This window comes from Hemicordylus capensis, chromosome 4 (assembly GCF_027244095.1).
Source record: "Hemicordylus capensis ecotype Gifberg chromosome 4, rHemCap1.1.pri, whole genome shotgun sequence".
In the NCBI taxonomy this organism is placed as follows: Eukaryota; Metazoa; Chordata; class Lepidosauria; order Squamata; family Cordylidae; genus Hemicordylus; species Hemicordylus capensis.
The window spans coordinates 109,798,999-109,816,990 of record NC_069660.1 but is presented as its reverse complement, the minus strand read 5'-3'; the positions used below and the strand labels follow the sequence as shown (position 1 = coordinate 109,816,990).

General features: G+C 39.9%; 1 protein-coding gene across 8 annotated transcripts in view; it reads left to right on the top strand.

Annotated features, from left to right (window-relative positions):
* The window catches only part of LRRIQ3 (leucine rich repeats and IQ motif containing 3), a 73,391-nt gene extending 55,850 nt beyond the window's left edge, over nucleotides 1-17,541 (top strand). For all 8 annotated transcript variants that reach the window (XM_053243159.1, XM_053243161.1, XM_053243157.1 and 5 more), the window contains exons 8-9: nucleotides 9,777-10,500; nucleotides 16,685-17,541. In XM_053243159.1, coding sequence (XP_053099134.1) covers nucleotides 9,777-10,500; nucleotides 16,685-16,883 — 923 coding nt within the window. In that variant the 3' untranslated portion in view covers nucleotides 16,884-17,541. The remainder of the gene's footprint in view (nucleotides 1-9,776; nucleotides 10,501-16,684) is intronic.
* Nucleotides 17,542-17,992: the final 451 nt, after the last annotated feature.

Genomic DNA, 17,992 nt, shown 5'->3' with positions numbered 1-17,992 from the left:
TCCTGGAAAGAAAAGTGAGGTGCCATTCAACACCTTAGAAACATCTACAGAATCAGAATTTGTATGCCAGCACCATCTGTGTGTGACAGGAAGCAATTGATAACACATCACTGCATCTCTTTCATAAGCAACGTGGATCTTTGCTAATTTTGACACATGACACTGAAAACATTTATTCATCAAAGTCATCATCAATGTCATCTATATGTAGGGCCCCATAATTAGATATGTCTGTGTTGCCCACTTGCATCCAATTTTCACATCTCTGTACAAGGCAGGCTACTGGCCAAACATTTGCAAGATAGTGAGATCTGGATCTTGCACAAATAATTTAATTAGCAGTAGGACTGACTGGGGAGCACATGGTATTCCATACAGAATTGGCACAGGCATCACTCTGTCTTCCAAGAATCATACATGTCAGATGGGATGAAGATAATTGTGGATCTGCTGTGTCATCCCAGAACTATTCCATAACTTGATCACCCTCTTGAATGTAGGTACAAATTCACCCCGCGTTGACAGCTTTTCTTCATGGGCTTGCTTATTTGAAAATATCCATCAGCAACAATAGCACAGAAATGTCGTAATGCTGGCCCTCAAACAGTTACTTTAGCATATAGATGTTTCTAGGGCATATATGAATATCATTGGTGAACCTTCCAACTGTTGCTCAAAGCTTCAGAGCAAAGAAAGTGTTCAGGAGTAGAATGAAAGGACTTTAAGTAAGATCAGTTAGACTTCCTAGCCAACATATAAAATATACCATACTGAAAGGGAATGGAAAGTTAAATAATGCAGCAGTTTATAAAGGAAAACCTATCTAAGATATATCTAAGAGACACATTGATTCAGATAGGTACAAAAGGAGAATCTTGTGATAGATTGTGTCTCACACTATCCACCACATATTTGTTTTAAAAAAACAAACACCAAGGGGTTAAGTGGCATCCATGATAATTTTAGTATTTGCCTCCTTTTAGGAATTGTTAAAAAATGTAGCTGACCAGCAGCTTCATTAAGCCATGAATTCTCAACAATATATGCCATTAACCTCATCTTTCATGAGAGCATGAAACAGTGGGCCCATTGTGATGTTAATTTTTTAAGTGATTCCTTTCCATACATGCCAAAGAAGATTGATGTTTTAGTATGGTAGATACATGTAACCCCAAAATGAAGTATTGAACCATATATTGGCAAGTGTAAATCATTTCTGGTTTGTTGACAGTTTTGGTTTCTTCTACTTCAGCCATACCAGCTATGATTAAGCTGAATGGTTTCTACTGGTGGCACAAACTGTGAGGCATGTTATCAGTGGGTACTTGCTTAGGAAGATCACATAAGTTGCGCATTTTTATTTATTTATTTATTCATTCATTCATTCAATTTTTATACCGACCTTCCAAAATTGGCTCAGGGCGGTTTACAATAAAACAAAGAAAGTTAAAAACAACCAACAATTAAAATTATAAAATACCATAAAACATCAAATAATAAAACAATTTTAAAATCCTGAAAAACAGGCACAGTTAAAACCCTTTAAAACAATTTAAAAACCCTGGAAAGCCAGACCAAACAGATCGGTCTTAAGGGCTCTCCTGAAAACCAATAAAGAGTTCAAATTATGGATTTCTTCAGGGAGTGCATTCCACAGTCCAGGAGCAGCTACAGAGAAGGCCCGCCTCTGAATCGCCACCAGACGTACCGGTGGTAACTGGAGACAGGCTTCCTCAGATGACCTTAGCATGTGGTAGGGATCATGCAGAAGAAAGCACTGTCTTAGGTGCTCTCTCATTAGTCTGACACATATGAATTGATCAATCACTTTTGAACATTGACTGTGGCCCACTCTTTCAAGTCTTATATATACTGAGATCAGAACAGGAGAGGAGCAACAAATGTGTTAATTGCAGTTAATGCCGTGCTTGTTCCTGCTGCCTTTCCTTTGATTTTTCCTCATGGTAGTCAAGCATAGAGAATCTAGCCAAGCATAGAGGATCAGCTTCATCTGAATCAATTGTACAAAAGGGAATTTGATGGCATTATGCTTTTGCGAGAAATGTCTTTCAAAAGGTCCTTAATTTGTGATGACAATAAATTATCATAATATCAACTGATCAAAGGACTCAAGATTTAGAAACCATGGGCAGCAAGTCCCCTGCCACACTGCAGAGGGTAACACATGCTTCCAAAAATATGTCCCATGCGGCTGCATGACCCTCAGGGACATAATTAAGGTAGTCACAGTTGGCTTCAGAATGAAGCGAAGATAGATTTAAAATTGCCCCCCTCCTAGAACTTCATTTGTCTGGATGCTGACTTCTGTTATTAATCAGTAATTTTGCTATATTAAAAAATTCTTTAAAAATTATTAAAAGTTTTAAAAATATGTTTGTACTTTATTGTAATTTTTGTTTTGTTTTAATGTATGTAACTTCTCGGCCTTATGTCTAAGATCATATATTTTATTCAGTTTTATTGTTTACTGTGAGATGCCCAGAGAATGGTTGTTATGAGGTATCCAACAAAGTTATCATTATTTTTGTTATTATTCTGTTATATTATGATATACAACTATAGTTCCACAGTTCAAAACATCTTGAAAATGAATTGATCATGTGTTGCATATTTTGACAGAGGAAATTGTGGCACAATTTGTTGAGTAGAACAGACCACCTAAGAAATGAGCAGGAAGACATAATCATTTGCCAAAAAAAAAAAGACATCTTGTATGATCCATAGCATTACTATATCATTCTCAGCAACACTGGAGATACTGGCTGACACTTTGCCTAATGAAGTGTCCATGTTTCAAGCAGCTGGAAGGACACAGTGAAAGCCCATGCATGGCTCTGTTGCATTCTGAATGATGAGCACAGTTGTGCAACTGGATGCGCTCTGTAGAAGTGGAAACGCATCCCTGCTTCTATAGAGTGCTTCCAGAGCAGAGGAAAGCATTTTGAAATGCTTTCAAAATGATCAACTAAGGTCAACCAAGATTATCAGAGCACCTTCCTTATAAGGCTACAGCACCTGGAGCTTTTTCGTTTAGAAAAAAGACAACTGAGGGAAGACATGATAGAGGTCTATAAAATCATGCATGGTGTGGAGAAAGTTGATAGTGTGAAATTTTTCTCCCTCTGGCATAACACTAGAACCAGGGGACATCCCATGAAACTGATTGCTAAGGAATTTAGTACTGACAAAAGGAAATACTTTTATCACACAATGCAGAATTTTTTGTTGTTGTTTTATTTAGATTTCTATACTACCCTTCCAAAAAGGTTCAGGGTGGTTTGCACAGAGAAATAAACAAATAAAATGGAACCCTTTCCCCAAAGGGCTCACAATCTAAAAAGAAACATAAGATAGACACCAACAATGGTCACTGGAGGTACTGTGCGGTGGGTGGATAGGGCCAGTTACTCTCCCCCTGCTAGATAAAGACAATCACCATCTTTATCACAAGATGTGGTGACAGCCAATAGTTTAGATGGCTTTGAGAAGGGTTTAGATAAATTCAGAGGTCAAGTCTATCAATGGCTACTAGTATGAGGGCTAAATGCCACCTCCAGCCATAGAGGCAAGATGCTTCTAAATACCAGTTGCAGGGGAACAATAGTTGGTGAGAGGCCATGCCCTCAGCTCTTGCCTGTGGGCTTCTCAGAGTGGACCACTGTTTGAGACAGGATGCTATACTAGATAGGCCTTGGGCCTGGTCCAGCAGGGTTGCTCTTATGTTCATTTTGAAATATTAGTTATGGCACTCTTGTGCAATTCTGCTCATAATTAAGATTGTAAAGGATCACTGGGCACTCTCACTGAGTCCCTGCAGCCACTTGAAGTATAGATGCTTTGTTAGACAGGATATCAGCCACTGTTTTATAGTGGGGAGGTAGGTTTCAAAACATAAGTCACTGGCTGAAAATTCTTGGTATCTGGATTTATGACTGGATCATTTGTGCAAATGCACCGATAAAGCAGCTTGCAGGATTAGCTGTTGCATCTTTCTGCTGACAAAACATCCCTTGCCAGGCTTGAAAGTAGTCAGCTTCAACTGAAAATAAGAATTTTAGGACAGATTTTTATTGAGGGGGAAAATTGCTTTTGTTTCCTTACCAGGCCTCGAATGTATGAGGTCCGTAGGATCAGGCAGTCTCAAATTATAGTACCTAAAAAAATAAATTTGATGAGAGCTGAACAGATATAAAACAAAAAATAAAGTTGAGAATCTCAGGAAGTATGCATCTCTTGTCCCTGGAAGTATAGTACCTCTTTGAGCCCATGGATGATCATGTGTTGGCCATCCCCACATTAGTGCTTTAACCAAATTCAAGTTGACAGAAATTGTCATTAGTATTATAGAGAACTTCTTACATAGCAGTTTTCATTTATTTCTACTGATGTGTATGTGTAATATGAATTTCCTTATTAATCTTTTATGCCGTGTTAATGAAAAGGAAATTCTATGCATACAAATGTACAAAACGACTCTCCTTCACAATCTCTTTACTGCAGTGGATAGAGGAGTTGTGGGGGACAGACTTGTAATTTCAGTTGCATGTACACTGCTTCAAATTATTTCTAGTGGTAGCTTTGTAGGTCACTTTCTGAAAGCATACAAAGTACGGTTCATTATGTTAAACACCTTATGCTAAACACCATATTGTGGCAACCAATAAAAACATTTATTCAATCAAGTAGCTTAAGCATAGTGTTGCAGACGATGCCTGGTTGGGATAATACTCAAGTTACAGCTGTTGTGTAATCTTCTGTGAGACTTCTGAGCCTTTTATTCTTCTAATAGCTTGATTTATAATTTACCTTTCCCATCTCCCTTAATAATTCTAGCTACTTCCCTTCAATAGCTTTGATGATTCCAGGAAGAGTGGTTTATCTTTAGTAGTTTTTTAATTATTTGCAAGACTGTGCTTCTACTGACAGAATCTACATAAGGGCCTGTTTAAATTTAACATATTGTCTCCTCTCAGGAGGCATATTCTAGAATAGTTTTATTTGGTTACTTTGGTAAGCTGTTTAAACAAAAAAAATGTTAAATATGGTAAAGAACTCTAGTGGACCTGCGGTCTAAGGCAGATGGAGAGAAAGCCTGACTAGTACAGATCAGGCAAGGCTGCATAGCTTCTAGAAAGGTAGTGATGAAAATGTGTGTTGATGAAGGATTTGAAGCCAGACAGAGAGTTATGGTTTGTCCCAGACCTAAAGAGTGATGTAGAAGAAGGCAATAATAGTTCTCAGTTTTTAGCTTTTTAAATATCTTTTAATTTGAAACTTTTTTTAAAAAAATGTAATTTTAATTGTGGTTTTAACCAGGTCTTTTAACTTTTAAAAACTTAATTTGTTTAACTTTATTAGTCTTATTTTACATTGTATCTATTTTAGTAATGTTGTGAGCCACACAAGCTGTCATGTGCTGTAGGGGTGGGGTATAAATATTTTAATTGAAAATGAAATGAAAAGAAATGAAATAATGGGAATGGCAGGTGTAAATTTGGTGCAGTGTGCTATCAGTACATTGATGACAGCCAGAACTATTTCTCCATGTCAGCTTTATCATGTAATGGCATAACTTCTCTAAACGCCTGCCTGCAGGCAGTGATGGGCTGGATGAGGGAGAACAAACTGAGGCTTAATCCAAACAAAATGGAGGTGCTCATTGTAAGGAACTGCAATTCAGGGGATGGGATAGATCTGCCAGTTCTAGTTGGGATTACACACCCCATATGGAACAGGTTCAGAGTCTGAGAGTGCTTCTGGACCTAACTCTCTCTTTGAAAGCTCAGGTGGAGGCGGTGGCCAGGAGTGCTTTTTATCAGCTTTGGTTGATACTCCAACTGCGCCCTTACCTGGAAGTGAGTGACCTCAAGTTAGTGGGGCACATGCTAGTCACCTCCAGGCTTGACTACTGCAATGCACTCTATGTGGGGCTGCCTTTGTACGTAGTCTGGAAACTGCAATTGGTGAAGAATGCAACTGCCAGGTTGGTCTCCAGGTTGTCTCAAAGAAATTGTATCACTCCTGTTTTGAAAAAACGACACTGGCTCCCAGTAGGTTTCTGGGCAAAATATAAAGTGCTGATTATTATCTATAAAGCCCTTAATAGCTTGGGCTCATGGTATTTAAAAGAACGCCTTCCTCATTATGAATCCTGCCGCCTATTAAGATAATCAGCGGAGGTTCATCTGAGGCTGCCACCAGCTCGTCTGGTGGTGGCTCAGAGACAAGCCTTCTCTGTAGTTGCCCCAGGGCTGTGGAACACACTTCCTGCTGAGATTAGAGCTGCTCCATCCCCAATAGATTATAGGAAACAACTGAAGTCACATTTATTCAGCCAAGCTTTTTAGTTGAAGTTTCTTCGTTGAATTTTGATTGTTTTAACTTCAAACATTATATATGTTTTAAATGCGTTATTTGTTTGTTTGTTTTGTTCTAAACTGCCTAGAGGCTTTGGTAGTGGGTGGTATATATGTGTGCTAAAATTAATTAATTAATGGTGACCACTAGCAGGTGAACTTAAATGAAAACAGTGTGGTATAGCTGGGTAATACATATATAAGATGTGGAGAGTAACGAGCACGTGGAATACATTATCAGTAAGACATAGACTACTGACCTTGCAGAAAGTTAGCTAGTGAATGATAAAACTAATTTTAGTGGAAATACTGCAAGGTTGTTCTCACAAGCATTGCAGCCTGGTGGGGAGTATGTGGGGGAAAGGCAAGAACCAGCTTACCTTCCCCCTAGATGAACTTCTTGTTGTCCCAGCTGTCTCCTGGCTGTGTGGCTTTGGCATTCACATGAGTGGCTCTCCCGGGAGTTGTGCGGCCATCTGGAAGCCGGGGGAAATGCATCCCAGCCTCCAGAGATCCCTAAATGCATTGTGCAATGAGCACGGTACACTGAGGGATTTCCCCTCCAACTGGGTGTTTTAGGCACCCAGCTTTGTGACACACAACCTCAGATCTGGATAAAAGGGCATGCTTGTGCCCTTTTAAAGGACCAGGTAAAACTCCAGGGCCACACAGAGAGGCAGTGCTGGGATCGGCCTTGAACCCAGTACTTCACACAAGCAGCCCTACCCTGGTAGGACTGACCAAGCCTGGGTAAAGCTGCTAGTGTGAACAGCCTCTGCATCTCTGTGTGTGCTACAAATGTCAGAACCAATTCACAGATCACTAATAACATTCATAACTCTAATATGTATGGTTCTAGAATCATTGCATGCCTCCTCATTTTTGTAGTCGCTCTGAATGTTCTGGTTTGCTACTGTTTTTCATGCCCAGTTCTGGCAGCCATATTTCAGTTCCCTGAGCTTGGAAAAGATTTGGGGAAAGGTTATAAATTGGGGTTGCCTAAACCTGGGTAGGGCTGCTTGTGAGAAAAGCCTCTGGATCTCTTTGTGTGCTGCAAATGCCAGAACCAATTCACAGATCACTAATAACAGATTGATAACTATGATATGTATGGTTATAGAATCATTACATGCCTCCTCATTTTTGTGAAGTCCCTCTGAATGTTCTGATTTTCTACTGTTAGTATTACTTAATGCCCAGTTCTGGCAACCACATTTTGGCTTCCTGAGCTTGGAAAAGGTTTGAGGAAAGCTTAAAAAATTGTTAAAAATTGCCCACTTGCCCAGTTCTTTTGTCAGTTGTGTGGCAGGTAGCACCTATAATGCCCTAGTAGTAAGTTTATTATGGTCCTTAGACCAGCTTAACATTTAAAATAATATATTTATAATTTACAAAATATTCAAGTTGTTAACTCTACGAAGTTTGGATGTAACAAAACAAAACTTGGCCACGTTAATATAGATAACAGATTTAAAATTTGACAGCAAGAAGTCCAAGTAAAATTGATCCATATGGCCAGGATGATTCTTTAAGAGAGGAGCAATGAACTTAATACGAGCATCCCTATAAAATTGACAATAGAGAATAACATGAACAACTGACTCTATATCCCCTGAGCCACAAGGGCATTGACTCTATGCATACGGAACTCGTTTATATTTCCCGTCTAGGAGTGCAGAAGGAAGGGCATTCAAACGAGCAAGGGTTCAATGCTCTCCTAAACTTAGGTAAAAATATATGACCTAATATTCAGCCAGTTTATGACTGAAATGTTGGGACCTATAATGCCCTACGAAACAACCTGCTTTGGTGTCCCTAGGAGCTACCCATGTGGAACAATGGGGTGTTCAGAGTTTCTCCATTGTTCCCTATGGCTGAAACAAGCTGCACTCACAGAGTGCTCTGTACACAAGTTTTGCACTGCAAATTGCAATGCATTTTGCATTTGCAACCCTGCCTTGAAAAACACTGCAGAAGCATACAGTAAAAGGAAATTTGTCCCTCCCAATATGGTAAACACTTTTCAAACACAGTCCAAAAATGGCCAAAAAATAATAACTGTCCCAGAATCCACTGCCAGCCACAGTGAAGTAACATCATTGGCACAAGTTGCTCTCTCACATGGTTATGACTCTGTACTTCCTAGCACTGCAGTAGCTGCCACAGCTGCATCCTTAGCAGCAAGCATAGCCATAAGCTCAATTAGAGCAATGTGAGCCACAGTTTGACTGAGTACACTTAGCAATGCAGACTGCAGAACAAACCAGAGCACTAAGTGAAGCACAAGTTAATCTCAAGGTCAGACATGGAGCTCATCACATCAATCACGAAAACATTACTTTACTCTCTCTCTCTCTCTCTCTCTCTCTCTCTCTCTCTCTCTCTCACACACACACACACACACACACACACACACACACACACACGCACAGCTGCCATTGTCAATTTCTTGCCACAACACTATCTCACAAACAAAACAAACCACAACTCAAGGAAAGTTGGCACCCATGTTCTTCCTTTGTCATTCTGAGATCCATCAAAACCAGATAGTTATAGCAACAATAGCATAGCATATTATACTCAGTGCTGAGAAATGAAAACCACAAAATCAAACCTTCCTTCCGTTTCTCCTAATGAATCCTCTTCAGGCACAGTACAATGGATCTCTTTGCCTCCCAGCCTCTTTGAATACATTTTGAAATTCCTTCCTTTTGTGTTCCTCCCCCCCTCCCCCAGCCAATTGGGTGAACAGTTGCCCATACCAATACTTGATTTGTATGATAAATGCCAACCAAGAAGCAAGGAGGTCTCAAGCCAATTGGAAGCCAGTGCAAGGGGAAAACAGACCTCAAAAATGGTGCTCAAAACACTGAAATGTTTCAGTTGGAACAGGTTTGTTTCATTCCGAGCTCAAAGCAGGCCCTTTATTTAGAGGGTGTTTTGAACTAAAAACACCCAAAACAGCTGGTTTCAAGTTGAAATGTTTTGATGTTGAAGCATTCTACACATCCCTAGTTATGACCAACTTCTTGTATTGGTTTCATGGAACTTTGCTGCAACAACTAACTGGTCAAGGTCATTCTCTGTGACATGTATGTACAATCATGTAAAAAGTAAATAAGCTTGACCAACATTGAATATGTAGTTTTCAAAAATTTTAAGTACAGGTTACAGGCTCTTTCAGCACCAAGAATTATTCTGACTAGCTTTGTAAGCCCAATAATTATGGCCCAAAAGTCTGTTGGAAGAACTTTGTTTTTTAGTTATCTGATCTTTCAGATGGAAAACAATTGTTTGGGTGATAATACTAAATGCATTGTTACCTCGTAATAAAAAATGTTAATAAATTTAAATGTTTTGTGGAGAAGAAATTGTAATGATTTACCTGTTTCATGTTAGATCTCTTGGATTGGAAGAAAATGGAAACCAAAGAAGAGGATGAGCTAATAACTAAATTTAGGCTTTCAGGATACAGAATGCCTTTCTATTCAGTGTTTGATGAGCTGCAAAAGTACACAGAGAAAGAAAAAGATTTTTTTGATGCTGTGCATGGCTTGCGTTATTTCATGCGTCCTTTCCCACAGCCTATGCCCATACATGACACAGGTTGTATTGAGAAGAGGACCTTTGCTAGAGCATTTGGAACTATACGACTTCGCCCATTGTGTGCCATTGATAAAGCATACTTGGAAAGTCAGAGCTGGGATATCCAGCTTCAAAAGGAGCGGGAAGCTATGCGAATGCTGATTTCTAAAAATGAAGGTAAAGACTATATTGATCATTTACATGATGAAAAGATAGATACCATTCAGAGGACATTTGAAGAAGAGAAAATGACGCTGCATGATATTATGAAGGAGAATAAGCAGAACAGAAAAATATTAGATAGTAAGATGAGACAAAGGTATGCTAGATTTTTAGAAAGCAAGGATGCGAAGGCAATGGAACGTACATTCATTCAAGGCTTCAGCACTCAGCATACTTCTTTGGCACGAGGCTTATTAAGCCTGGATGGCTGGAGGAGAGGAGAAGAAATCAGAGCAAGAAAAAGAGGAATGATTAAAGCAAATCTAGAAGAACAGAAACAGCGGAAAGAGGTGTTGAAACATGTTCAAGAGCAGAGGTATGTTTACTTTTCTTGATTACTCATTGAGCCCTTTCAGATGATCATATGAGGGTGGTTTGAGGGGGCGTAAAGAACTCCCTACCCTCATAGTCACAGATGAGCAAAAAATCTGCAAACTCAGTACACAGACAATTCAGGCAGCAGCCATTTCTTTACCTGAAATTTATATGGGTATTTATATGGTTTAATCCTCCAAGGATTAAACGTGCTATCCCAGCATGCATTGTGTGCCACTATAGACTAGGGATGTACATGAAGCATTTCAGTACCTCTATTTCAAGGTGCCAAAACACTTCGATCTGCCCTCGCAAATCATTTTGGTGGGGACGAGCGGGGGCTCATGGTGTTGCTCACCACTCAAGAGGGCATCAGCACATGCTCAGATGCCATTTCCTCCCAGCAGCCGCACATGTGGCGTTTAATCCCAACAGCACTGTACTGGGGCGGTGGTGAATGATGGAGGGGCGAGTAAGACCTGCCTTCCTCCTTCTAAAGTATCTACTCTCGCCCTCCCCCAGATGTGCACACAATGCTTTGTGCACATTCCTACTATAGACTGACAACCTTCATTACATAATCAGTTCTACTCTGACTGGCCGCAAAGAGGCAAGAGGTGGACCCAGCACCACTAAAGGCATTGCAACCAAATGATCCTAGAATGTGCTTTGCAGAGTGGTACATTCACAGTTTGGCAGCCCCTGTAGCCAGAGAGTTCTATTGTCCACATGGATGCTGCTTCCCAAGACCTGCTATCAAAGGCAAATACACCCAGATTACTAAAATGTCATGATAGGAGTACTCACTGTTCATCCTACCTGGGTAAAAGCAGGGTAGAAGATCTGGGTTACTTGGATTTGAGTGGACTGGGTTGGAGGGATTCACACGGCCATGAATACCTGGGTACACTAGGTGTACCCTAGCCTTTAGGAGGTTAAGCGAAGACTGCCCTTTTATTCAGGGCTTTCTGTCAGTGAGTTGGCCCCTGCTCTTTTTAAAATTTTGGCTGTGTGTGTTCCATTTGTATGTGTTTATTAAGATTTTATTATTGGTTTTATATTATTTTATTTTATAAGTCCCAGGTGTGTGTGTGTCTGTGTGTGTGTGTGTGTGTGTGTGTATATATATATATATATATATATATATATATATATATATATATATATATATTTCAAAACTAGGGTTTTTTGGTGATAAATATTTAAAATATATATTGCTTTGAATAAGATTCCCCAAGCAGTTTACATCAAAAAAAGGAATAAGATTCCGCAAACAGTTTACATAGAAAAAGGAATAAGATGGTTGCCTGTCCTGAAAGGGCTTACAGTTTAAACAAGGAACATAGGGTGGGCACCCTCAATAGCCACTAGAAAGATGCTGTGCAGAGGGAGGAGGCTGATATGGACAGTTTCTCTCCCCTTGCTAATTATAGGAGAGCCACCTCTTGCTGAGTGTATTGTTAGAAAATAATACAAGATGAAAGCAGACCATTCTTTATATGCAATTTTTGCTCCTTTCTTCGTATGCAATTTTTGTTCAATTTTAACTACAAGATCTTTGGTGTATAACAGTAAAGATTTATTATTATTTATTGATATGCCATATTTTGCAGTAAGAAACAAGACAGCACACAACATACTTAAACATAATGTTTGAAAAATGCTAAAAATTTAATATAGGGAACTACTTCATTCCTCGGAAGGTGGTAATCATCTCCCATGAAAGTTTAAAAAAAAAACACCCAGAAACCTCTTTTATGGAACAACTGTCATCACTAACCATTTTGTTCCTGTGTATGAGAAAAGTGCCAGCATTAAATCATGATTCCATGTAATATCTGAACCAGACCTCTCTGTTTTCTTTTAATCTTGGAAACACATACTGGTAGGGATGTGCGGACCAGTCCAGAGGTTTGGGGGTTCAGTCTGGAGGTTCAGGGGTTCGGGATTGAACCAACCCCCCTCCCGGGTTCTGTCCGGACCGGAACCAGACCTCTGGAAAAGTCCATGAATTTTAAAAAAAACTTTAAAAAATAAAATAAAAATACCTGTAGCCCCTTTGGGGGGCTTCCTGTAGGCCACAGGGGGGTCCACAAATGTTTCCCCACCCCCCTGCCAGCCTCTCAAATCACTGCCGTGGCCGGGTGAAAAGACCTCTTTTCGGCCCATTCAGGCCTTGTAACGGCGTGTGCCGGCCATTTTGGCTGCCACCACACATGCATAAATGGCCTCTGCGAGATTGGGCATGGCCCACGGCCTCACAGAGGTCATTTGTGCATGTACAGTGGCCATTTTGGAAAAACAAAATGGCTGCCACACATGCGCAAATGCACGGCGGTGGCCAAAATGGCCGCCACACACAGTTAGGAGGACCGAATGGACCCAAAAGAGGCCCTTTTACCCAGCCGCGGTGGTGATTTCAGAGGCTGGTGTGGGGATGGGGGACCTTCGCAGACACCCCCCCCCATGGCCTACAGGAAGCCCACTGTAGGGTATTTCCCCTTAAATACAGATATTATTTTATTTTATTTTTAAAAAAATTAAAAAATAAAAATAAAATAATAATAATAATCGCGAACCGTCCCCGGACCGGACCAGACCGGGGGGGTGGTGTCAATAGGGGCCGGACTGAACTTGGCCGGTCTGTTTCGAGTCCAGTCCGTATTCAAACTGAACCGGGCCAGCCAGTTCCGTGCAGACCCCTACATACTGGCAGTGTAATGCAGGTAGTTCTGAACCACACATGTCACTTCAGGAGTCTAAAACACATGTCCACATTGCTGCACAACAGAGCTATTTACCAGTGCATGATCACACATTGCAACATGTCTTGCATTATCACAACATTCAGTTATGCAATGGTAAGTAGTAACAGCACAGCCTTGCTGTTTAGCAATGTGGGCATGCAGAGGCGTATCTAGGAGAAATAGTGCCTAGGGCAAACACTGAAATTGCGCCCCCTGTCCAAACATCTAACACCCATCTTTCAGATAACTTTACTATAATATCAGCTGAAAAATACAAGTCAAGCTCGTTAATCTTTTAATATTTCAAAAACGATTTAGCAGTGGATGAAGCCAGACCAAAAAGGGCTGGAAAACTACAAATTTCAGTATGCTGGGGCTCATGAAATACCCAAATACTATGTGGAGGTGTACTTGGAAAACTAAACAGAAGTTCCTGTCTAATTCTCTACTATGCATTGTAGCATCACTATTACATAAGTTTTAAAATTGAATGGAGAATTGGACTTTTCCCAGATACTCTGGAAAATAATTAAAGGATATGCAGAGTAAACTGTGTCACTGCTTGGAATATATTATAGTTTTTCAGAAAGACAGTTAAAATGAGAGAAAGAGAGCAAGAAACTCCCAGTGGGCGATAATACTAAGGATTTTACATGGATTCAAAGACAAACTCACCATTAATAGCCATATTATTAAGACATCACATTTAACTCGCTTATCACAAGAAGCAAAGTAAGAGCAAATGAATAAAATCCTAGCTCATAAGCTTCAGCTCAGTATTCACAAGCCCTGATTCTCTGTACATAGTGTCAATCTGAATATGTGTATAGTGTCATTCATATATATATATATATATATATATATATATATATATATATATATATATATATTTACCTGTAGCCCCTTCAGAGGGCTTCCTAAAGGCTGTTGGGGGGGTGTCTTCAAAGGTTCCCCCTCCCCCCCACTGGCCTCTAGGGCCTCGCAGGGACCATTTGAGCATGTGCAGTGGCCATTTTTAAAAATAATCTTTTTTTAAAAAAATAGCTGCTGAAAACAAAATGGCCACCGTGCATGCTCAATTGGCCTCTGCAAGGCCTGGCATGATCTAGGGCCTCACAGAGGCCATTTGACCATGCACGGTGGCCATTTTGTTTTCGGCAGTCTTTAAAAAAAAATTTAATTTTACAAAATGGTGCCCCCCTTCAAGTGGCGCCCGGGGCACGTGCCCTGCCTGCCCTACCCTAGATATGCCCCTGTGGGCATGGATAATTTTAGATGTCTGCAGCAGCATGGACAGTTAATCAGAACATGTGGGACTTGTCAGCCAGTGTTCTGTTCTGAAAACTGTCATAGTATAGAATAGTAATGTTTTGTATTTTCTACAGTTTCTGTCAGTTTGCAAGTATCCAGGACATTTCCTCCCTTCTAACTACAAATTCAACCTTTGGCCCCTGAATTAGCAACATTTCAGCTTCTGTATTCTTGACAACAATAAAGGCTTTGCATGCCAAATTAGGCCTATTTACACCTGAACAACCTCATTGTCTTTAAACTATATTTGTGACACCTGAGTAGCTCTGCTGTTTTCAGCAAGTTTCCATTTGCTTGGCTTAAGTCAGTAAGTGGTCTTTTGCTAAAATGTAATGTGAGCTGCATACAACACCACTTCCACAGCATTTGCCTGTTCCCATGTGGCAAGACAAATGTATGATAGTTGGAACTCTTCACTTGCTGATTGTGTTTTGTAGAGAAAGAATAGTTAGTATCTAGACTTGCTTGTATTTCTGGTTACGTTTTGGGGAAAGAAATTAATGGAACACTGATGTGATGTATCATTTTAAAAATTAAGGATGTGCAGAGCATCCTGAGGTTGGAATGTTCTGCCTCAAAATGGACTGTTTTGAGTTTTCTAAGCTTGGAATGGAACACCCCTAAAAGGTGAGACCTGTTCCAAGCTCAGAGCATAATGACCTGTTCTGAGGCAGAATATTCCAGCCCCATTCCTAGCACAATTTTGGAATCCAAAATGGCGCTTGAAACAGGGCCAGACTGTTTTGATGGAACGGGATATTCTGTTGGCTCGACTGGTTGTTCCAACAGAAACATTACACACATTTTGCATTCCATTCCAAGCGCAGACAAACCCTATTAAAAATCAAGCATAGACCATAAAGGTGAATTTACTGAATGTTTTTGAGTGATTGAGTACAATTTAGGAGTGGAATGAATAGAAGGATACTAATTTTCTCTTTCAATTTATTTCAATGCTATATTTTTTCAAAAACAAAAATAGTAATTGGTTATAACTATTGATGTTTCACATTTGGATTTTTTAAAAAGTTGTCTCATCTTACACAACCCAGAATGGACACAACCCAGAATGGTGTGCATACAGCTCAACCTGAGTTACATTTAGAGTTTCTGTATTTGCTCCTCCTTCCACAATACTAAATAGCTTTTTAGACACTATTGATGCTACACAGCGTGTTAGAGCTTTGGCACAAGAGTTACTAAAATGGACGCTCACTGGGGTAGGGGGAGTGACTAGTGCTTTTCACTTTATTAAGCTCTTCTTACCCGTATGCTACCAAAGAAAACCACATGGCTCTGTGGTCGCCAGGAGTTGACACAGACTCGACAGCACACCTTTACCTTTACCAGCCAAACTCTTGAAGAAGTTTAGAAAAGGGCTTGGGATAGAAAACCTAAAGAACAGTTCTGATGTGCTGTGTGTATAAGTGCTAGGGCTGCATCTGCCCGTTCTTCTCATGTATCTCCCACTACTTACAAAGGAATGTTATATTGTCTAACATGGTGTTTTCCTTAAACACGGAGTTTTCCTTAAAATAGAAACAAAACATAAAGAACTTATTTATGTCACCATGAGCAATATACTAGGTAGACAGTGGTGACCAGCAGAGCGGGCCAAAAATGAGCCACAAGTATGGCTCATGCCCACTCTTCTTAGCCCATCCTGGCTGTCTCTCTGTCACCTCAACCTTTCACGGTGCTAAGCCCAGGCATGTGAGTTGATAATTCACAGGTTGTGGAACTCAACAAATGACTAGCCTGGGACATCATGGCAGAGAAAGAGAGAGAGAGAGTCAGAGTCAAGATGGAACAAGAAAGTGGAAATGAGCCGCACCTGCATCTCATTCTCTGCCCCACAGCACCACCCCTACCTGCTGCCACTGTGGGTAGTATCCACAGTGACCAACATGAGACCATTGGCTGTAACAGGAGTGTTACAAGGACTCTATTCCTGTTCCAGACTAAGGAGAACTTTGTATGCTATTCACAATAATTATAATGCAAATGAGTACTCATGAGGAACACAGTCGCAATTTTGCTATTTGATTGATAGATTGACAAGAATGACTTAAAATGAGACTACAGCGTCTTCTCCCTCTTCCTCCCCTCACCTCCTATTTTCTTCAGGTTACAGATGTTACAAAAACGAAATTATTATGAGAAAATGTTTAGAAAATATGTAACAAATGAAATGACTAATAAGAGATTCCAGCAATCCAAGGCAAGAGTTGAAGCTGCAAAGAATCCTAGAGAGAAACTGTTACATACATTGCCTGTGATTGGCAGTTCTGGCACAGCAAAACCTGTGGAAGAGTATGAAGGTTAAGATGGCAAGAAATATGGGGAGAGAATATACAACACAAACTGTGATTTGCTCAATTTGCTCTTTGCGTGTGAAAGATAAAAACATTGCTGTCATACTTTTATAACTGATTTCTATTTATGTTACAATTACTTTTGAAATGTAATCCAGAAAATAATAATTTGATACACAGATATAACTGATCTTTTGAAATATTTCTGTAAGTTCATGGGCTTAAAAAAGAAAACAGATGTAGCCCAGTGTGCTAACTGTTAGCAAATATTGACTTTTAGACAGCACACATTTCAAGCATACATACAATTGCCTCTGTTCTTAGCTTTAAAACTGTATTATTCAATGCTATATATAAAAATAATTTGGGGAAAAGTCACTGGTTGCTAATGTAGCCAAGTAGCATGACTGCAATTAAAAATGTTGACTACACTTATTGCAAACAGGACTGCTGGAGCTTTGCTGATTCTTCAGTAACTGTATATACAACAATGCCATAAGCCATTAGCTCTTGATACTAGTATGTATTTTCAGTTGCTCTCTGGCTATGCCTAATGCAATAATTTGGTCCCAGCTGCTAACTTTCATTAACACGCTGTGTACTTTGATTAGTTTCATTAGCTGCTTTCCTATGTGTAATTAATTATGCTTCGAGTTGATTCTGCTTTAATTCTTTGTATACATATTTTTCCATGTGTGTTGAGCACAGGGAGAGGAGACCCAGACGGTTCCTAGGAAAGGTTGAGGTCTTCCCTCAGTCCTTCCAGCTTAGTAATAGAAAAGAAACATTTATTAGAGCCTACATTCATTATTTATCTCTCATATTTCTATACATCTCATTTTTCTATAGAGATGTCTGATTTAGACCTCTCTAGGTGGCATACAAAGTTAAAACATAACAATTGTAAAAACAATATAAAACAGTTAAAATCAATCTAAGTGAATAAAAACATTAAAACTTTAATTTCAGTTAAAGGCCTGGGAAAGCAGAAATGTCTTGTGGGGCTACCTAAAAGCAAGCAGAGAAGGATATATCTTATATCAACAGGGAGTAAATTCCAGAGTCCTGGGGCAGCTACAGAGAAGGCCCGGACCCGAGTTGCCACCAAACGAGCTGGCAG